At 38.8% G+C, this 23,031-nt stretch overlaps 1 protein-coding gene across 1 annotated transcript; it reads left to right on the top strand.

The window, feature by feature from the left end:
* Nucleotides 1–214: 214 nt before the first annotated feature.
* On the top strand, nucleotides 215–18,351 carry LOC150088617 (uncharacterized). Its single transcript, XM_090370269.1, has 2 exons — nucleotides 215–380; nucleotides 17,368–18,351. Exon 2 carries the CDS (start codon nucleotides 17,380–17,382, stop codon nucleotides 18,349–18,351), a length of 972 nt encoding a protein of 323 aa, XP_090226395.1. The 5' UTR covers nucleotides 215–380; nucleotides 17,368–17,379.
* The last annotated feature ends 4,680 nt before the right edge of the window (nucleotides 18,352–23,031 follow it).

The raw sequence follows: 23,031 nt of genomic DNA, 5'->3' as shown, positions 1-23,031 counted from the left end.
CTCTCTCTCTCTCTCTTGGAGAACTGCCAACTATAACTGAATGGCGACGCGCGATGGACGACCGCGTGAATGAAATGAATCAATGGGCGCACAAGGCGCGTGCCAGCCTCACGGAGCAGTGGCGCCGACGTTAAGTTACGCGGCTCCAGAGAGATTGTGGGGTTTGGTGGTCTTCCACCACGGCGTCAGGTATCGGCCCTACCCGTCTGACCTTTGGGCGACCCTACAGACTCGGAGATACCTGTCGGCTTAAAGAGAGAGTGATGCGGAGGGTCTGCACACAGCCCAGATGCTAAGTATGTTCGGGTGCTGTTGCGTGCTGCACATCATGGACTCCTGGAGCAGGACTGCAGGATCACTGCTTGTTCACATAAGTTAAGGTAAGCAAGTTTGTTTCTTTTCTAAAGGTCCCGTAGCAAACTTGTCAGGCTTTCTCCTCGCTTTTCTAGCTTCCACAACTTTCAGAGTAAACTCAATAAGATAGTCAGAGTCAGAGTCACGTATTCAGTTCAACTAGGTTTTGCAATATTCACACCTGATGTGCACGGTGACTATTATTACGATAACTGCAACAAAGCATGACATTGCATTATTTACACTGGAAACACAGTATCTCAATTTCATGTTTCATACGGATCTTTACCGGGCCACGAGAAGAACGATAGATTATTTATTTTTTATGGCTATTTGTTTTTCCAAATAGTCCATCATCAATAATTATTCCTTGAATTATTTTTATCTTCACTTATTCTGGTAAATTGGCGCTATTTCCTAAAAAGGATCAAACTCAGCAAACAGTTACTTCTATCTTATAATCGAATAGCCCGTGATTAGATGTGAAACTAAAGAAAACTCATTATTTAATGAAAGAAAAGTATAGTTTCCTATTACAAAAATTGAATTAAGCTTCTGGGGCAAGAGTACTTTTGAGAAAAACAGTTAGACGGTAACAGAGAACATTTTTTGTCACACCAAAAAGCCCTATGTTTCTATAGCATCATATTACTCAATGAAAACAGATGATTTACTGCGTTATTTATCCTTATAAGATGGATCATGCACTAATGAACAGCAAACATACGGAAAAATTGTCAAAGATTCAACAGCCTATTTTGTTTATCCTTTTTAATGGTTATATGTTGAGGAGCTGTTATGATTTATTTAAGTTTTGCAAACGGGACACAATAAATTGTGATTATCTAGTTGGCATTCGCAACTACTTCTATATGAGGTGAACAAGTGAATATCTAATCATCTGTGACGTGTTTCAGAACCCGTCCATATATAGGTAAGTGACGTCGCACTAACCGGTACACTAATTAATTTAGAAAACACATTCGCTAGTTTCTATTGTTCACGAATTTTGACCAAGCCACGGAGGAGGAAAAGAAGGAGATTGAAAACGGTTGCTTATTTCTGCATTTGACTGCTGGGACGCGTCTAAATCGTTATATAGAAATGGTAGAGCATATCACAAGGAAATAAAATATGTTTTGCTTTTCTTCAATTTTTATATAGTACCATTCTCAGGAAATGATTATCTTCTGCGCACTTGACGGAAGCCAGGTACAAACATCCTTCATTATCGTACCGATGCCAATTAACTTCACCGACCTCTTACACTTCTGAGATAAACTTGGAGCAACACGTGCCGCATGACATCAAAAGAAATTCGGAGCGAGGAAAGAGTTGCAGGTAAAGCTAGCCTTAGGCACAAAAAAGGCACAGTAGAAGTTACTAGGGCTCGCGAGTCTTATGTTTCGAAATTAATATTAAACTGTTCGCACTATTCTGAACATTCATATGTACCTTCAGGAAAATTCAAATTTGGCTTGTGAGCTTATATTATAGGAGTTTAATCTAAGACAATTTGGAAAAGTAGATAGATTTACTAATTTTCCTGAGGTGTTAGGCAATTTAGTTTGCAAGGAATGACATAATTCTCTCCTCAAGTAATTTTGATAACGTTTGCAAAGCAACTTCGGGAAAAAAATTAAGAAATTCTCTATAATTGAGGGGAAAAAAACGGCAAAGTATAAAACATTGATGATTGTTCCAGTTTGGAAATTAATGGATATTACCACAACAAAAAAGTAGAATCTGAGATTTCCAGTAGCAATTTCGAAGATCGCAGTCATTCTTCTCTCTCTCTTTCGTGAATTTTTCTCTAAATGCTCTTGCGATCACCTTCAAGGAGATCACTTTTAGGACTAACAGCTGAGGAGCACCACGGCATTACGAGGATGGGGAGGGGTTATCTGGCGATGATTGTATGATGTAAATTTAAGTTAATTTAACCATGTCGCTAATTGAACCCAATCTAGAAATGCTGACAAATGCAAAGTAGAGCACGTTTTCCTTTTATGTAAATAGGCAAAGACAATTTAGTTTGCAAAGAATGGCATAATTCTCTCCTCAAGTAATTTTGATAACGTTTACGAAGCAACTTCGGTGAAAAAATTAAGAAATTCTCTATAATTGAGGAACAAAAAACGGCAAAGTATAAAACATTGATGATTGTTCCGGTTTGGAAATTAATGGATTACGAAACGCAATCTTAAGAAATCCAACTGAACAATCCTGCATCTCGTTCACAAATGCAACTTTAGCTCATGGGCTTTGTGCCCTTCCATTACAAGAAAAATTTCAGCGTACCACCACAATTCAGAAGCGATTATCCATAAGAAGAGACACTATGGTAAGTTGGTAAGTCTTGAATCCAGAACTAGCATCCAAATTAAATTTAGACACCAATCCCTGCAAATTGCTGGCAGGTTCTTCGTCTTATCAGAGAAACTGCATTATCCATAGACAAAAAAGTCTTACTTTTATTTATTCCTTTATCTATTAAATCTTTACAATACGAAGAATATTCAAATCATAAATAAATAAACAATATATGATTAAAAATGGACAGACGCAGTCAAGCTAAATCCAAATTTATACAAATATTTGTGCATTATTATGTGAAAAATGTCATTTACATTTCGCGTGGTATCACTGGCAAAGGAAAAGTAAAAAAAGTTTGCTGGAAAGCTATGCAATGAGATTTTCCTGCTCAAGCGAAATCTCTGACATCAATTATGACGATGGAATCCGCGAAGAAACTCATTGACACAGTTAGTCATTTTTTTCTAATGTGAGGTACAATTTGAACTGTTCAGACGAACACGCCGAACTACCTCTCCAACGCCCAAGCTTCCATTTGATGTTGTGGCTAACCAAACCTGTCTTGTTAAGGAGCAGTAAATTTGGAGTCCTTTCGGCAGTTCCCATATCAGCGTGTCGTCATGGCTCGTGAGTATGACACAAGATGTCCACTAACGTCCTTGTAATCTTGCGCACCGCCAGGCACTAATGGTCTTTAGAAACTGTCGTCATAACACACACACACCCTGTTACCACTCTGCGGCAACCCCGTCATTAACTACTGCTACGGTTGCTTGTCTTTATACCCTTAGGGACACCGACACTCGTGACTGTTTTCAAGGAGCCGCCACGGAACTGACGGGTTCTTATACCTGCTAAAGACTGAATAAGACAGAGGAAGATAGATGGAGCTCTTGAGGATGCCTTATGCCCTTTAAGTGCGCCTTAGGTACAGTCATGTTCGAAGTGAATAGTGACACTTGTAAGGAATTCAGAAGCCTTTAAGAAATTTATGACATCCCTCATGGGCTCTGGTTGCACTGTTTATGTTCCGAGGATGAAGAAAAAGAAAACATAATAATAAAACAATATTTCTTATACGCGTCTCTCTCTCTCTCTCTCATATTTCACTATTGTCTGGTCGTCACAAAAAAAAAAAAATTTTAAAAAATCAGCTTTTATCATTTAATGTAGCCACAACTTCATCATCGAGCTACAAAGAAAGATCCATGTCTTTTACCATATATCAAAGGTCATCATTCAACTATTATTGGAACCTACCACACAGGATGAAATATCACAAATCTGACTTATCCACTGGAACATAAGACTTTCATAACTCCAGTAACATTACACAAGTTAGCATTTGAAACTCTTAATCCAAGAGATACAGATGAACTTCTAAGTCCACCGAGGAGGAAGCCCCAACTTGTTACAGAATGACGTGTGGTTGCAGCACTGAACCTGAGCCATTGCATAAAATTAGATTTCAGTATCGCAGCAGTGAATTTATGGTAAAATTGGCAAAAACAGGCCAATAACTTGGCACCTGCTCTCCATAACTCCCTCTTGACATCTTCATGTGGAGATTAAGAACTTAGCTCTACAGTCACCAGGATTGATGTCCTAAAGACCCGCATCACGAATGCTATTGCTATGACAGACACTTGCAAAGAAAATAGTAAGAAATCGATTACCGTCTGGACATGGTCAATGTCACCAAAAGTACCCCCACATCGAGGTATATCAAGGTAAGCTTTTGAATCTTTAAGAAGTTTAGTATGAATTACAGCAAACCGCATGTCTTTAATTGAATTCGTTTTGTCTACAGCAATTCATCGAAAGCCCCGGAGGAACCTTATGGATGCCATACATATACGTAACTGTTCATGTTCACAAAAAAATAAAATAATAAAATAAAATAAAATAAAATAAATAAATAAATTCTGTCTTCTGTACATATCTTAATAACTTTTAAATAACTTTTAATAACTTTTAAACAACAGCAAAAAAACCGAGGCCCCCTTCCCCCACCACAAGGAAGCTGAGCCCAGGAAAGTTGAACTTCCTACCATTACCCAAAACCACTGATCTCAAACTTCGTACTTTTCCACTGGAACATAGTGGAAAAGAACATAGTAGAAAAGCCACTGATCATCTTTCACTAAGGACAGGTATCAATAACGTAAACAAATGCAGAATGGGGATGCGATTTGCTCGTCGAACGAAAAATACCTTGAACGCAAATAACGCTCATACATAAAAAAGCATCAACAGTAGATTAGAAAACGTATCCCTCTTTAGAGTTATCAATCATTTTCGAGATAAGAGGTTACGCTGGATTGTTTTGGTATTTGCAAATATTGTAAGGCCATGAGATGTCAGTATGTTGCGTCTATTCCGTGATAAATTACCCTGTTTTGCGGCGCCGCGATTAGTGTAGTGGATACGACCGCTGCACTTCCACAGTGTGGAAAACGGCCTGGGTTTGAGTCTAACCAAGAGGAAAGCGTGTGAATCATTTTCACACCGTAGCCCAGTAACAGCTGACTTACAAAGTGCCATTGAGTCGTTGTTGTTTGTTTAAGGGCTTTACGGCGCAAGGAGAGCAAGGCCATAATGCGCCTAACTATGGTGATGTTAAATTCATAGTTTATGTATATAAATGTCGTTGAAGTTCAAAATGCGTTGTACAGTTGTATCCGTTTAAGGAATGAAAAAATTTTGGCCACGTGTGGCGTTTCTGCCAGGAGGTCAGCAATACTGAAAGGAATGTTCGTGCCATTGAGTCATGGAAATGTAACAGCATGACAAAAAAATAAATAAATAAAATAAGCGTAAATACCATTTCGTATTTATATTTAATTTGTTTATTACTGAGTTGTACTTATAACCGATGTTATGAATGATTAAATGTTATATAATGTAGTTCTTGTACTAAACAAAGAACAAAGCGACGTATCATATTAAAACTGGCTGCCATCCCTTACATATAGCAAATAACTCACACGTGTGCATAGCAACGCTTTAGTGCTCTTCTCTCCAGCCGATAGATGACTGAGTAACAGCAAAACTGGCTCCAATTTCTAGATTTGCATTTTATTTATTTTAAAAAAATACGTACACAACATTGAAACCTTAGATTAGTCCTTATAGATTAGGCAGTACATGCACAGCTGCGGTCTGCCTCCTCGTGGTAAGGACGGAGGAAGTAGCCTCCTTTGTGATTGCTGCTTCCTGGTAGCAAAGTGGCTAGAAGCAGCTATAAAACAAAATAACGGCCCACTACACAAACGTAACACTATACTCATTTCTGGCCATTTTACGGATTATCTGACCTCTGATATTCATCACAGAGTATTCATCACAACCATGGCCTAGAGTTGAGCTAGCGTGCAACAGCCGCCCTACCTAAGACACAACACATGTCTACAACACTGAAAACCAATAACGGTGTATATTTAACAAAACTCAATAACAGTTTCACATTTTTAAAATTCCATTTAAAAAATAAAAAAAAAACCAGTTTACTGAGAAAGGAAATTTTTAAATTAAGAAATAAATAATTAGTTAATTAAAATTAAAATAAATAAAGGAATGCAATTATACGTGGCTCTTTGCCACACTCGGAATAATAAGAGAACTGGCATATTCCTTGATAGAGATTTGCATTGCGTAAAGGTCTTTGAAGAAGTCTGTTGTATAAGTTGCATTTCTGAAGAGAATATCAACGTGATTATGATTCATGATATCAGGTTTGAAGAGGAAACATTAACTGCAGCCATTATCAACCCACTGCAGGATGGAAGCCTCCTCAACAATTCGTGCTGAGGGAAATGGACCATAATCTGCCACGCTGGTCCAGTGCGGGTTGGCAGATCGACCGTATTTAGCAGTCAGGGGCTTGAACCCCGGTCAACTCAAATAGCGTATGCTACTGCACTGCCGCTCCTGACCACTCGGCTACGGAGGTGAAACATATGTAGTCATATTCTGAACGTTTCTTGAGGGCCCACGAAAGTTTACTTCATGGGAACTTCTGAGGAATCATATGCTCCTGATAATACTTTTGCCGGAAGTTTGATATCAGCAATCGTTCTTCTAGTGTAGGGGGTTACAGACAAAAATAGTTACAGAGAGATATCAAGCGAGTTTGTGAAGATGAGATAGCGAATCAAGTTCTTTTGCACTGCTTCGATTTTGTCAGAATATGTTTTCTGGTAAGGGTTGCAGACAGGTGAACCAAACTCGATGACCGGAAGTATAGGAGTATATCTGTAGGCTTTAAACCTGAATGTGTTTATCTTGATAAAATCAACCGTTTAAAAGTTCTTCTAACAATTTGTTGCATATGCGCATCAAAACCACAGGAAATAATTCCGAGATGACTTCATCGCTCTTCTTCCTAACCGGAGAGCGCTCTTCTTCCTAACCGGAGAGTTCACCGTATATGGAAGGTTGATCACTGAGGAAGACCCAGTAGAGGGGAATTAGATATGTAAATAATTAGGTATACTAGCATTTTTTTGGATTTATGGCGAGCCCGTTAAGTTGCATCCAGTGAGACAGTTTGTTCATGGTTGTTTGTAAAGATCCGAGTGCACATGGTTGTGATCATTTTTACAGAATGGTAACATCAGAACCAGGATAAAACAGGATCTTGGATTCCATAAAACCTTAGTTTATAGATTAGCGATTCATGTGGTAGTTTATCAAAGGCTTCTGAGATGGTTTAAGCGGAGTCTACTTACTGTCCATGGGCTATGAAGGACCATAGTATCCTGTCTCTGATAATACAGGACCTTCGTAAGTACAGAAAAGGATGTCATTGTTCCTTGATACACCGATGAGCCAAAACATTATGACCACCTACCTAATATGATGTTGGTCCTCCACGTAAAGCCAAAATAGCTCGTACCCGGCGAGGCATGGACGCTACAAGATTTCTAAATGAGCCTTGTAGTATCTGGTACCAACACGTAACCAGCAGATTCTTTAACTCCTGTATGGTCCGTGGTTGAGACGCCGCAGATCGGAGTTGCTGCTCCAACACAACCACAGATGCTCGATGGGATTGATGTATGGGGAATTTGGAGGCCAAGGCAATACCTGGAAGTCTTCCTAATGTTCCGCGAACCAGTCTCGAACAATGTGGGCAGTGTGGATTGGTGCATTATCCTGCTGAAAGATGCCAGAGGGGAAGACCGTTGCCATTGAAGGGTGCACCTGGTCAGCAATGATGTTTAGGTAGGTATAGATATATTTGGATCTAACGGCTCCTGGGATTTCTCCCATCTCCGCATATGTACACTGTATCGGATAGGCCAGGGATTTAAAAGTATATGGGTCATGTGGTATGTAGCACGTTGTGCCCTTGTTCATCCAGCCTGTTAGTTGCCGGGCCCCTAATGGCACCCGACGTTACCATACCGAGCCACGGGGAGGCCGGTCGGGTGTTACCTGTAATATATAGTACTCTGGCGGGTCCTGCCACGTAATTTCCTGGGATTTCATTGGCTAGGACCTATATAAAAAAAATAAATAAATAAAGTGCTCGCGGTTTGTCATTAGCATTTCTTAGAATAATTTAGAAGCTTGCGAGGGGCTATACGCTGAAATGATATTTTCTATATGCCTAAATGGGTCGGGCAAGAAATTTTGATGTAGTTAAATTTGGACGCGTAGGGCTGAAAATGCTATGAAAGATGTTTAGGTAAGACGTTGATGAGATTAGGAGTCCAAAAGAGTGATGCACGGCTAAGCAGTTTAATTTTGAATTTTTGTTTGTGTGGGGCATATGCTGTGGTGTTTAGAAGTAGTGGGGAGAGAGACTGAAGGCTGGGGGAAAAGACAGAAATATGGGGTCAATAGAGAAGAAGACCCCAGGTATGTCAGTGGGGCATGCCCATGCCCTACCAGAAGGAAAATAGGGGGACAGCGGGGAGTGGGAGGTCGTTTCCTCCCCTCCCCCCTGCCAGGATGGGAAAAGAAAGTGGGCCAGGCAAGGTGCCCAGTCCGGATAGTGTCCCACTTAGATGAGACTCAACGGCCAGCTTTTTAGGGCCTGCAAACTGATGGAGACGACATACGGTGGCATTCTCCCGCCGGAACAGCCTATTGGCGACCCAAATCCGCACTCTCTTGAGCGGATCTTTCTTTCCAAACTCCTGGGGAGAAGAGGCTCGCCTCTCCTTGCCTCCCCAATTTTTTCACTCTGGTGGGGCACGGGCATGCCTCACTACCTGCAGGGGCCATCTACTCTGTCGATCCCTTATTTCCAAAATCTTTCCCCCAGTCTTCATCCTCCCCCCAAATTTTTATCTTGCACAGCGTTTAGCCCTACATTTCAAAATCAAAAGAGAACATCAAAATTCTTGCCCGAACCTATTTGGTTTTTAAAACTCACTTTCACCGCACAGCCCCACGTCGCATACTATTAATACTAACTTGTTAAGTATCACTAATATCAACCTCGATTTATTTATTTATTATTTATTTATTTTATTTATTTATTTTTTTTTTTGGTCCTAGCCACTGAAATCTCAGGAAAGTAAGTGGCAAGACCAGCCAGAGTACAAATATTGGTAACACCCAGCTGGCCTCCCTGTGGCGGGTATTGGTAACATCGGGTCTCACTAGGGGCTCGGCGGCTAACAGGCCGGATGAACAATGGGCACAACAAACTACATAGTACATATCCCACACACTTTTAAATCTCTGGCTTGTTCGATACAGAGAACATACGCGGAGACGGGAGAAATCTCAGGTGCCGTCAGACCCCGAACATACCTAATACCTAATATCCAGCAATGTGGCAGCAGCTGCAGTCATGATCAAAGAAATGTCCAGTCCAGGTAGGCCTCTATCCAATGCAACTCTTGATTACAAGACCCTCCAAAGTGCAAGGTTGAGTCTGTCATTTAGACTGTGTCTCTTCAGGGATTTATTCAAGCATGAGTTGTCGACCCCCCCCCCACGGTTTGTTCTTTCAAGTGCAGGTAGGTGGTATGTGCTCGGTGTGGCCGTGTCATTCAGTTTTGTCACTGTCAAAAACCTAGTCATTGGCTCAGAAGGTTCTAGTTAGTGTTCCCTATGGATTGCGTTTAGGGTTCTGCGTCTGGTGAACAGTTCTTGAGCATGGTAGGTGGTAGACATCAGAGTGCCCGGCACATGGATGACTGGACCCAGGGTCCCAGCAGAACATCGCCCAAAGCATGACACCGTCGCCACCAGCTTGTTTTTTTTTTTCGTCCCACGGTGCATCTAGGCGCCATCACTTCCCCAGGTAAACGACGCACATGTACCCGGCCGCCCACATAGTGCAACGTGATTCATCGGACCAGATGACCTTCTTCCAATCACTGAAGGTCCAGTTTCGATGCTCGCGTGCCCATTGTAGCCGCTGTCGATCACAGCGAACATATGGCGCAGATGTGGGAAACCACAGGTGGCACCTGACCCTAATAAATACTATGCACACTATGTAGCTGCTGTCGCCAGTGAACTGTAGTTAGCATGGGCACTCGGAGCGGCCTGTGGGTACGCAGCCCCATTTTCAGCAGGATTCGATGTACCGTGTGTTGTGACACATTACTCCCATCACCAGCATTCCAATTACCGGAGTTGCGCCACAGTCGCCCTTCTGTTGCCACGTACCATCCGGGAGAGCCTTCGCGCACCTCGAGCATCGATGAGCCGTAGTCGTCCAACACCTCGCCGGTGGTTCGTGGGTTCCCCCTCCTCGGACCACTTTCGGTAGGTACTAACCACGGCTGGCCGTGAGCATCCCACCAGCCGTGCCGTTTCGGATATGCTCTGACCCAGTCGTCTGGCCATTACGATTTGGCCTTTGTCAAACTCGCTTAAGTCCACTGCCTTTCCCATTTGAAGAACAAGAGTAATACTGATTAACGGAGCTCAGTATCAGGTGTTTTTTATACCGTGTCCCGACCCGCGCACGCGCAGTAGTTCACCTGCAGTTGCTTCGATTTGCGTATGTTTAGTCTCTAGAGCAAAGTTTCCGGCATCCCCCCCCCCCATATTTCTCCTTCACCCCATGCACGGTACTAAGCACTATACCTTTTGATACCTTTTGTGTTTGGGGTTTTCATAAAAAAAATAAAATAAAAAATAAAATAAAATAATGTTGAGAACGCGTTTAGAATATTATGTCAGATTTGGAGACCACACTTTTGAAGAAAGATATAGAGCGTCTACAAAATGTTCTGAGAGCGCAACCAGATAGGTAAGGGGAACTAATCGATGTCCATATAAAAAATCGCTTAGAAGATGAGAACTGCAAAGCGTGGCAACTAGATATCTTAGGGGGGGGGGGGAATGAATCCTGACAGGGGTATATAGCACCATGAAGGGAATCAGTAAAATGAATGGAGGACCATAAAGAGAGAGGTATATTTTCATTGGTATAAGAGAGAAGAACCAGGAGGCAAAAATACAAAATTATGGGGAGTAAATGAAGGCTGGATCTCGTGAAGCTTACTTTCGGGAAGCATATTGTAGATCATGGGAATGAAAGATTAAATTATGAAGATAAATCTGATTACAGATTTAATTTTCATCCTGTAACTTTCCGTTACATCTTTTTCTGCTCTATTAGAATGGTCAGCTGAATCCATTCCAGCATCCTTATCGTGCTATGTTTTCTTAATGCATTAATACATATGCATTAATGGCTTCAGTGATTTACTGATAATGACTATTACATTTTTATTGTTTTGGATACTGAAATTGACATTTGACGTATTCAGCATTCGTTGCTAATACATTTGAATTAGATTTATTACCATCACAGCAAAATAACTTAAAAGTTCGTTTCCTCAGTAAGCTAAATAGTAGATCTCTGGTCCGGCTCCACATACCAGGGATGAAGTATTTGTACGGTGTTGTAAATAGGTGGCGGGGTTAGTAGTAGTGACTAATGACAAGGGTGGCACCCAGCCTTGCGGCTATCTCCACCTATATAATCTGTAGGCACAGAATCCCATATTACGGCCTGAAATGTAAGTGTATGTGTGTGTGTCTCTGTGGTGTGTAATGTGTGTGAAATCAAGCATCTCTGCCATCAGGGAGCAGTCACCATCTAGGCAGATGCACCCCAGCGCTCGTCCCTGACACAAAGAGCCGGGCCTGTACCACTGACATTGTCTGCACAAAAATGTACTAAAAAAAATCCCGCACCAACCGGTAGTGGTGCGATACCCGGTGGGTGCCAGCAGAAAGGTGGCGGGGTTGCCAGAAAGCTGGCTGGAACCGCCTAATTTAATTAATAAAAAAATAAATGTTGCTTTCAAGATATTCCATAATTCTAATATATTTGCCTACCATCTGCTATCTGCCCAGTTGACAGAGGCTATCTACGTCTTAAACCGTGATAGTTTCCTTCAAAAATTAAAACCCATGCCTTTACCTTTAATCCCTTTTTTTCTGTAACCTCTTTCTTCCCTGATCATCTCCTGCGAACGGATCCCATATTGTGAGCCCTATATCGTTAGCTGGTTTGTGGGTAATGATCAGCTCTAGAATATTCTTAACCCTAGTATTTCCTCTAAATATACTGATACAAATAATAATTATCCAGTTTATTTAAAATTTTTGTCTCCCATGGTGAGTTTCACTCCCATTTGCTCCAATCAATAAGGAGCAAACCGAAATCGCCCATAAGACATTCACCCTTACTTGTCCATTCTACCTACATGTAGAAGCTCTCGTCATACTCTTCATAATCTTGTGGCCTGTAACATACCCCCCTTCACCTTTTCTTCCAGTTGCTTCACACCATAGAAATTCTATCCTGGCATGTGTAAGTTCCGAACATGAGATAGCTTTTGTTGTGCTCAGGCTGCTTTTGATAAGAAGCATGAAAGTTTTTTTGTTTTTTTTTTTGACTGTATATACAGTTAAAGCCAAGTTTTCTTGTATAGTTTACTACCTTGACATACCCTTTGAAGTTATTTAAGCTTGTTTTCCTCGCAGTTTTCCTATCAATAACATCACACTAAAGAGAGTATCCTAGCATGCTAAGATTCTGTCCTCCCTCATAAGATAAATGCGTATCGATATCACCCCCCCCCCCGACCTAGCAGTTTATCCCGAACCTTTAAGACCCAATGATATTGCAAAGATCCTTACAGCACACAGTTCATATTCTTTGTTCAAACTTATACTATCTCTACCAAATAGTCTTCTGGTAAAAACTTCTCTACAAAATACAGTCCAGATTACCTTCTGTTATATTTCAGTAACATTCTTTTACATTTTTAACATACTAGGCGAACGAAAAAATTAGAAAGCAAAACTACTACTGGCGATAATAATTTTATGATAGCGATTCCTAGAACAGTATTATCATAAAACGATATGTTATATCGTTTTATGATAGCGATTCCTAGAACAGTATTATCATAAAACGATATGTTATATCGTTTTATGATAACACTGTTCTAGGAATCGCCTAAGGAGGGCAGTTCTTTTGTTTTAACGGTGCATGTCTGTGGATAATCATGATCTAACCAAAGTCTACAAGCATATTTAATGAAACTCATCTCGTAATCCAAATGGTTTGATCCGCGCGAAGGAGTCAAAATGAAAAATTGATAATCTATGTAATACGAGTAACATAGATCAACGGTTTGTCCAAAAATGAAAGCAAAGTAAATATGCAATAATACTGTATTAGAATTATCAGCAATGTTTAACTTCTGTGGAGAATAGAGTATTAGTATTTTCTACAAGTAAACAACAAGCTAAAAAAATCACAGATCGAAAAGTAAAACAGTCTTTGGGTAAATCCAAAAAAAAATCCCTTAAAAATGTACATTTGAACATTTTTGTGTTTTATGGCTAGTGTGTTCATCTTGAACGAAGTACCAGATAGAGACGCACATCATAGCTTCATCCTACCTTCCATGGTATCTCTTCTCCATCCAGTGTATATATATCCTATCCTGGCGAAATCTCTCCCTATGCGCTTCACTAACATAGATAGCAAGAGAGTGTAGACCAAAGAATATGCTGACACAGTTGCAAAGGTGTTTGTATGGTAGTTGCAAAGTGGCCTTAAGTTACAAAGAGTGGCATAGCTACTACTGTGCAAGAATTTGCAAAGTGTAAGGGCCCATGAAGACCGGAGGCCCATGAGTCTGTCCCGATAACATTTTTTATGAATATTATAAAACAAAAACTATATCAAATAATATTACTAATAGTATAGCCCACCATTTGTTTCATCTTCTGTTTCCGATAACGGTGGCTGGTGTTGAAGGTCATTTAGTAAATTAAAAATAACAAAAGACTACAACAGAAAATCTAGAAAACAAACCGCATTAAATGATCTCGCTATGCTGGCTATTGAACACAACAAAAGCCGCCAAAATGGACATGAACGAACTAATTTTTGATTTTGAAAATAAAAAGGCAAGATGAATTTTTAAATAAGAATCAAAACTTATATAAAACTCATTATAACGTTATAGATTATTAAATTGCTTATTTCAATGTATCAACTTTTTAACAATTTTTTATTGTTTAGGTCTACTGAATTTTACTTGAAGTGATAGAGAGGGATCCATTCGGTGGTGTTTGCATAGGCCCCAAAAATTTTAGCTATGCCACTGATTACAAACTGTTAGAGTGAACCGCTTTGTGAGCTGCGCAAGGGAAGATATGAAGCCCGAGCAACAATTGTTATCCGCCACTGTTCTTTATGTGAGTTATCCAAGTAAAGAACCTGAAATAACTCATGTGATTTGAGCACTATAGAGACAAAGACAGAGAGAGAAGTGGCAGAGTACGGACAAGTATTTGAAGAAAACTGCAATTATTTTCAAGTGACAGAGGGCATTAAAGAAGTTCGAGAGTCTCTGCCCGCAACAAGAAATAGCATCTGGGAGTTCCTCTACGAGTGGATTCATCGATGGCGCAAGTGTATACATTTCGAAGGAGGTTAATTCAAAAAGGAGAGGGCACCGGCAGCGCTTAGAAAAAAAAATTAAATTAAGTAGGCACATTCCGCGAATTAAATGATCAACATGTGTATATATATTATCCACAAACACAGCAGAATGAGTCTGGAGATAACTTACGAATAGCAAAATGCAAAAAAAAAAAAAAAAACCCTTATTAATACGACTAGTACAGGTTCTTGCATATAACGGCATTGGTACGCACTTCCGTAATACATATTGGTCAGGCGCGCGGGTGCATAAGTACACGTGCCTTGAGTGACCGGGGTTCAAGCCCGTGACTATTGAATACGGTGCTGTTTCTTGTATTCTGTCTATTTGTGAACTCCTCTGACCGTTTGGTCGCCCCGGAGTATAAACAGAAAATTTATTTATTATATAAAACCTTCAACTGCTTTCTTCATCTGCACTAGGGTTTTTCCCTAGTGCCGATATTGACACTAGGTAATGTCAAAAAACCAATGACATCATTGAATTCAGCGCCAAAAAATATATAAGAAACAGTTAAATACAAATGAGAATTTTCTTGTTACATAGTGTAATTAAATTTAAAAAATTAAAATACTAACATCCCTCTTCAGAAAACTGCGCACTTTTAAATCTATTAAAAGACTAAAAAACAGAAGCGATAGCCTTAATAAGGTTCCGATTTTCAGTTGGTGTTTTAGGCCATCAACAATTTAGACCATATCACGCTACTGTGTTGTATTATGTCTGTACAAGAGTGTGTTCGTGGGCCAATTTGCATATTTTGCAGGCTGAACAACCCGAAATAACTCACGGGGGAAACACTTACTCCCTTCGCCTAAGATCGGCTAACAACATCCTCAATGGAAGAGGGCTTTAGAAATTCCTTCAGTCGTCGATTGGAATTGTACCTAAACTTCTCCAAATCAGTTGTTGTTATTGTTGTTGTTATTTGGTTTTTAGGAGCATTAGCAACTAAGGCCATATTGCTCCGGGAATATGCTGTGGTTATTCACTGACCTTTCCGCATCCTCCGTATTTGGTGGTGACGGGCTCGAACCCCGGTCTAATCAAGAAGCGTGTGCTACGCACTGCTGCTCCTTCCCACCTGGCTACGGAGGCGCCCACTCCAAAACAGTGTCAAGTTGTGGAACCATTATATTACCACGCAGAATCTGTTCTTCGGGTGCTCCATGACAATATAGTCTTCGCTATTTCTTTGAACGAACCGATTAGAAAAGTGCGTACTTTTTCCAAAGGGAATGTTAGTATTTTAATTTCCAACTTTTTAATATTAACTGCTTCATCGTATCAAATAAAACCACTATCAAATTAATTTAGGCATCTGTGAATTGTACATATATAAAAACTAATAATAACTAACTACTAATGAAAAAGAGGCCTGAGGATAGGGAGATATGCACCAGTTGAGTGCAGGCGTGGATCTGCCTTTGGCAGAACACACAATAAGAAAACTTACAAAACACGCAATAAATAAAGAAACTAATGTTTATACCAGTTCGAGACTAAGTTTACCAAAAGTGGCCCTATCTCCGGAATAAAACATTCAACTGATTGAACTAATAAGACATAGGGCCTGTTATTCAGAAACTTTAATTAATGAGAATTTCACTAATCATAATTATTTCAATTTTATTCCTGATTGATTACGTTAATGAAGTGCAGGGAATGATAATCACGAAGCCAAATTATTTTGATATAGCACATTGAAGCTTAAAAGGATGAAACTTGTCTGAACGTGCCGTGAACTTTCCTCATATGACGTCACTGTAAAGGTGTCTCTTTGTGTACTATCCTGCAACTTCATGTATTCTCGGAATAGTTTCTTTCGATTTCGGAATAATCCGGGGCAAAAACCCTGTACCCCCACCTCGGCTCGGTAGTTCTGCTTGCAGATAAAAAAAAAACCTTTAAAATTTTTGCACCTAGCAAATTTCTGGATCAATTTTGTCAAGGGGGGAAAAACTGTTTTCGAAAAGAATCGCTAGTAGCAAAGTCTATACTCACAAGCAGCATATCAAGATGAAAGAGTAAAAAAAGGAGTTTGTAATTTCATATGAAAAGTTACGAACACAAAAATTAAATTGCTGAGTCTGTAAAGCTTGGTGACTTTGCTAAAAATTTACATAAAAGCTTGATGGAAAATCCTGATGCAACATTTAAAACAAATGTCAATTTACGTTTTATGCATTACGAGTTGTATGCTGATCTCAGAAGAAATAGAAATAAGTTTATATTTACACGGTAAGTTTATATTTACATGGTTGGTCAGGGTTTCATAATGAAAATGATACTATTTAGTGATCTGAAAGTTTCCTTTTTCTTTCCATTCTCCCCCTCCCCATTTTCATATATAAACATGCATTTAGTAAATATTAGCAACCCCTGGACCATGGACAGTGTGTATTCTGAGACTTTACTGAAGAAGATCAAAGATCACCTTGGATCTAATTTTGGTAATGTTATCAAGTGAATGGAACGTGGTGATATAATGTTCGTTGGTAATCTTTCGGTCATCAGACCGATGATTTTCAACATTTATTGATACATCGAAAAAAATTAACGTCATGAATAACAGGAATGCACATTATCAAGGTCCGCTTAAATATCTTGAGAGAGGAGTGGAGTGCAGCCACACACACACAATCAAACCTATAGAACAGAAAATTATAACAGTACACGCTTTAGTATACTTCGTATTTGTTTTTGTTAAAGCTTATTATTTATTACGTTACGATTTGTCTTTTAGGCACGACTAGTGATGACGGAACAATCCCGAAGTGAAAGTGCGCTGGCTGTCAACTGTCTGTTGGTAGTGTTCATGGTAATGATTACTATTCCCAGCAGGTGTCACAGCCGAAGTCTTGGGCCTCTACGTCACGAACTGGCTGAGCTTCAAGAGCCTTCTTCCTTGATAAAGTTCTTCAAGAAAAAAAATGTGTCACTCACTGAAACGGACAGACCGACAACAATGCAGGTTTTACTACACACGAAGCATAATACGCGTGCACGGAATGAAATGCACAAGTACAAAGCACGTGACAGTGACCTTTCTGTTGTGGGTGATTCCATTGGTTCATCTGGTAAAAGTGACAACCTCACGATGAGTGATACGTGTAACAAATGTAATGAGGGTAAGCGTGATGGGGTGCATAAAAGAAATAAACTTGCGGGTGATAAACTGATTCTTCCCTTGACACCAACTGATAAATTAACGCAAATAAAAACAAAAAGCGCCGTCCACAAGAAACAAAGGAGGTCGTTAGCTGAAGGGAAAAAACGACAATTTCGAAAGCGTCACCGTCGCAGATATTACAGAAGACTGCAACATGAAATCTTGCAAAAAATTATGGATAACTGGACGGAAGAAAGAAGACATGGATCCGAAGCACGATCGGAATTTCTTCACTTACAGTCCAGCAGTCCATCGTACGTTATTACCAGAGCTTCCGAATTACGTAAAGATTGGTGTCGAACCGTTCCTCTGAGACAAAAGATTAGCGAACATGGCTGCCGATCAAAAACAGTGAAAAATAATTTCTGCTATGGTCAGTGTAATTCCTTTTTCATTCCACAGCTTGGACATGAAGGCAAAAGTGCTTTCCAGTCTTGTTCCTTTTGCAAGCCCCACCGATCCCGATGGATTACCATAAATTTGCAATGTTCTTCTCTTGTGCCGCCAATCAGAAGAAAGAGAGTATTAATCATTGAATCCTGTCGTTGTTCATCATAGACTTTAATGCGATCTAAGCCGGAGCAATCGCTGAAATAGTGTAAATAGGGAGGGGGGGGGCCTTGGTATGGTGTGTATATACTGTATATATAATGTAGAATACCTGAAAGAAATAAAATTCTTATAAGACGTGGAATGAAATTGCTTACTCTCTACCATTACTGTATGCGTTTTTCATTTTAACGCAATTCTTTTAATTACTGCTTATAGTTATCAATGGATTAATATATAATTTCCATTATTTATTTATTTTTTTGATTTATTATTATTATTTATTTTTTATTTATTTATTATTATTATTATTATTTTTTTTTTTTTTTTTTGCTCTTCGACGGCAACTAGCAAGTGAAGTTTATATGAAAGTAATGAAAGCCAAACTGTTTCAGTTTGGCTTTCATTGTTATGAAAGCCAAACTGAAACAGTTTAGTTTTTATAACAATGAAATAATTTCATAATTTCTAAACTAAAGACAGATTGTGCATTTTTTGGGCAGCATATCGATCGTGGAACATTCGTAACAATAGCAATGCATGTTAACCACCACAGCCAATCAAAATGGCTAATAGACCTGCTATATACATATTTTAATGATTATTATTATTAGTAGTAGTAGTAAGTGTAAAATTGTGTTATTAAGGAAGCAAGCTTATATAGCATGTCAAAAAAAACTATCCATCTTATTTGTCCATCTTTAATAATTTGTCTAAATTTATTCAAACTGTCCACTTTCACAACACCATATGGTAATTTATTCCAGCAATCAATTACTCTTTGGCCGAAAAGAAATTTTCGCACATCTGTCCTGCGCCCATCATTTTTCAATTTATATCCCTTTGGTGTGTATTGTCTGAACAATATACACAAGAGTTAGAACACTATCATCATTAAGTTTACTCAACCCATACAGATCCTTAAACATTTCAATCATGTCTATTCGCAAGTGCCTAGTTTTCAAGTGCTGCAATTTTCAGAACCAAAATATTTTGTGCTCTTCACTAATCTGGTTGCTCTTCCTGCACGGTTCCACATCCATCTTAAAATGAGAATTCTAGAACTGTGTGCAGTGCTGACGATATCGCCTAACCATTGCCTTTTACAACGGGATAATCACTTCAGCGTCTCTGCTGGAAAAATTCCTGTTCATGGGCTTCTGTCATCACTGATAGTAGTCCATTAACTGTTCTTGTGGTCTGTGTGCTGTTGTTGTTTCTAAGGTTTTAGGAGCATCAGCAACTTAGATCATATTGAACCATATACAATACGTCTGTAAATTGCGTGTGTGTTCTGTGGTCGATTTGCTGTTTGCTGGACGAAAAACCACCCGAGTTTTCGGGAGACAAAACCACGCTGTCCTTGCTTGAGACCGACTAACTAAGGCATGTTGTGAAAAAGATCCATAAAAAATCCCTTATATCATCATTAACAGGATTCAAACTCAAGTCTTTTTCTACCCAGTGTGGGAGGGAAAAAGCCCTCCCACACTGGGTAGAAAAACCGCTTGCCTTTTTTTTTCAGCCTCTAGACTAGTCATTCAATGAAGTACTACCTGTTCCTCTTCCTCCAGAAACCTGGTAATTAGAAGAAGAAAACAGAGACGACCTAACTGAAATAGTCCATATGAGCTCTGAATCAGAATACAAATGCCCGGACCTAAACAAGAGTCGTCTTACAACTCAAGGTGAATTAAATGATCAACGGTGGGCAAATGCGGCTCTTCGTTCAGTTAAGTGCGGCTCCCATTGAAAATTTAAATCCGTTTTTTTTTTATTATTTCAGAACTTTTTTCACTGAATCTTGTTAAATTAACTAAGTAACTAATATTTTGTTATACGGATTTTATATTGTTTATTTTTTTTATGTCTAGATATTTTGCTATTTTTATTTTGATTATAAATAAATCCGCGCGCATTTACACTGATTTTTTTGATAAAATGACCTCAGAAAATATCAAAAAAAAGAAAATAGAATCTTTCAAGAAGAATGGGTAGAAAATTTTGCTTTTATTGACAATAATGGAAAGTCGTTGTGTCTTATTTGTAAAGTTACAATTGTAAACTACAAAGTAAGCAATTTACGTCGACATTACGAAGTAAGTCATCCCCACTTTTCAACTCAATATCCACTCAATTCAAAATTGCGAACAGAGAAACTTAAGTCCTTGCAAATCTGGTCTTCATAAGCAACAAGGACTCTTGTCTTCTTTTAGTCGCGAAGATGACAGAGCAAACGAAGCAAGTTTTTTGATAGCTTGGAATATTGCTGGTGCCAAACGTCCATATGGAGAAGGAGAATTTATTAAAAGAAACTTGGAAGAAGTGGTTAAAGTTTTGGATCCAGATAATACAAAACTGCATAAATTGATCGCACAGGTTCCTATGTCACGCCTACAACTGAGCGTCGTATTGGTGCAATTAGTAAAAATGTTGAAAATAGTTTGATGTGTGATTTGAAAAATTGTACAGCATTTAGTTTAGCTCTCGAGGAGTCTACAGACATTCAGGATGTTCCACAATTGACCGTTTTTGTCCGCTATGTATCTGCGGACATAAATGTGAAGGAAGAAATGTTAGATTCTTCGTTCGATGTTAGAAATGAGCTTGATGAAGTAATGAATATTATTGAAGATGGATTTCCAATTTTTGAAATAATACTTGTTGAAAAAGCGGCTGGGGAATTGGAGTTATTAGAGATGAAAGAGGATCAGGCATTGCAAATGCAGACAAATCTACTTCTATAATTGAATTTTGGAAACTCGTGCCAGAATCAAAATATCCACATTTAAAGAAAGCTGCTTGCCGTCTAATTTCAATTTTTGGTACAACATATTGCTGTGAATCTTTGTACTCCACAATGAAGTTCGTGAAGTCGAAATATCGTTCACAGTTGACCAATCATCATCTCACAGAATTGCTGCGAACGGCTTTAACAAATTTTAGGCCAAATTTCAAAGATTTGACCAAAGGTCTTCGTTAAATGTTATACTTTTTATTAATGCATTTTTATTATATTTTATTTTTATTATTAAAATTTTGAAAAAATTATTTTGTATTTTCTTTCTCTTAATTATATTTTCTTATCTGTATGTATACTTTACATAGCACTTAAGACTTGTGTAGAATATGCAATCATAATAATTAAATTTAATTAAATTTAAATTTGTGTATTTAATATTATGTAACTATGGTGTGGCTCTTTATAATATATGAAAAACCGGAATTCGGCTCTCATTGACCTCATGCGTGCCCACCCCTGTAAATGATCTTGTGCGAAATTTAAATCTAAGGCACAGGCTGAGCGCTTTTGGGATCTAAGCTAGAGGAATAGAATTTACTGCAAAAGGGCACAATTATATACGTGTTTCACAAATGACAGAAAGAACTTTCTTCGTATTTTTCAAAAATATTTTTGAAGCGGGTACTGTGAATAAAAAAAGTGCAATGACCAACTATAGACTAGTCAGCTTTACTTCGGTGACGAGAAAGGTCAAGGAGACTATGGTTACGGATTCAATACAAGGGCATCTCAATAGGAATGGCATCATTAATAGATCACATCAGGGGTTTGCGAGCCCTCATGAGTAGCACAGTGGATATTATCATCGTCCATGACTTTTCCACCCAGGGTCGAATCCAGTCTATGACGCTAGCAATTTTTTATGGGTTTTGACAATGTGGTGGCTGAGTTAGTCGGTCTCAGGCGAGAATTGCATGTTTCTTCTTTTTTTTTTTTTTTTTTTTCTCCCAGAAACTCTGGTTTTTCGTCCAGCAAACAGGCAAATCGATCACAGAATATACACAATTTATACACACAATATATTGTCTTAGTTGCATTGGTGCTTAACATGCAAACATACACATCACTCGGTCAAGAGGAAACCTTGCCGAGCTAGTGATTTATAAACATTGTTCTGCTTGCTCGCAAAGTCGCGATCAACAGTGATTATAATCACTGTTCTCACACACCGGGTGTAAAACTACGTTGCTATAAAAACTAAGGATACTATGATGCAGTAACAAAGGAGCTGGATACAAAAAATAATTTTGATATCATATACTTGGAATTCAGAAAAGCTTTTCATACTGTTGCACATAAAAGACTGCTGTACACACAGGAGCAGTGTGGTATTAAGGGCAAGTTACTGCTATAGATAAAGGGATGGTTGAGGGGCAGAAGAAAGTGGTTATTAATGACACTGCCCTTTGTGAAGTAATATTATTAGTCAAGTCCCTCAGGGCTGCATGCGTCCAGCAGACGCATTATTATTTACTACATTTGCGAAAGTATATCAGGCTTAATATATAAGTTTGCAGATGGTACGAAGGTTGGCAGGGTCGTTAATGACAGTAATCAAAATCAGATATTGCAACAAGATCTAGAAAAATTGGGCAGTTTAATAGGAGACCATGTAGCTCTGTATTCACCACAGCTAATTTCACCGATTCTGGTCTAAGCACACAGTAAGTGAACCTGACTTTATTCCTTTATCTTGAGTTTTAAATTTCATACTGAATTTTGCCTTTTTTTGAATTCAAACTTTCATTATTTTTCCTTTAACAAGATTGAATTGGCATTATTTTAGCTTTTTAACTCTACTTTATTTATATTTATATTTTTATTTTTATTTCTGTTTTAATTTATTCCTTCCTTTTGGCCTCTGTCGAGTCGGCTATAATGTATAA

Source organism: Mastigoproctus giganteus, chromosome 3 (genome assembly GCF_048544385.1).
Source record: "Mastigoproctus giganteus isolate SK-2022 chromosome 3, ASM4854438v1, whole genome shotgun sequence".
Taxonomy (NCBI): domain Eukaryota; kingdom Metazoa; phylum Arthropoda; class Arachnida; order Uropygi; family Thelyphonidae; genus Mastigoproctus; species Mastigoproctus giganteus.
Note: the sequence above shows the minus strand (reverse complement) of the source record. Positions and strands in the feature narration are given on the sequence as shown.

Excerpts from the sequence above, each read along its gene's own strand:
- LOC150088617 (XM_090370269.1), top strand. The coding sequence starts at position 17,380 with ATGACGGAACAATCCCGAAGTGAAAGTGCGCTGGCTGTCAACTGTCTG.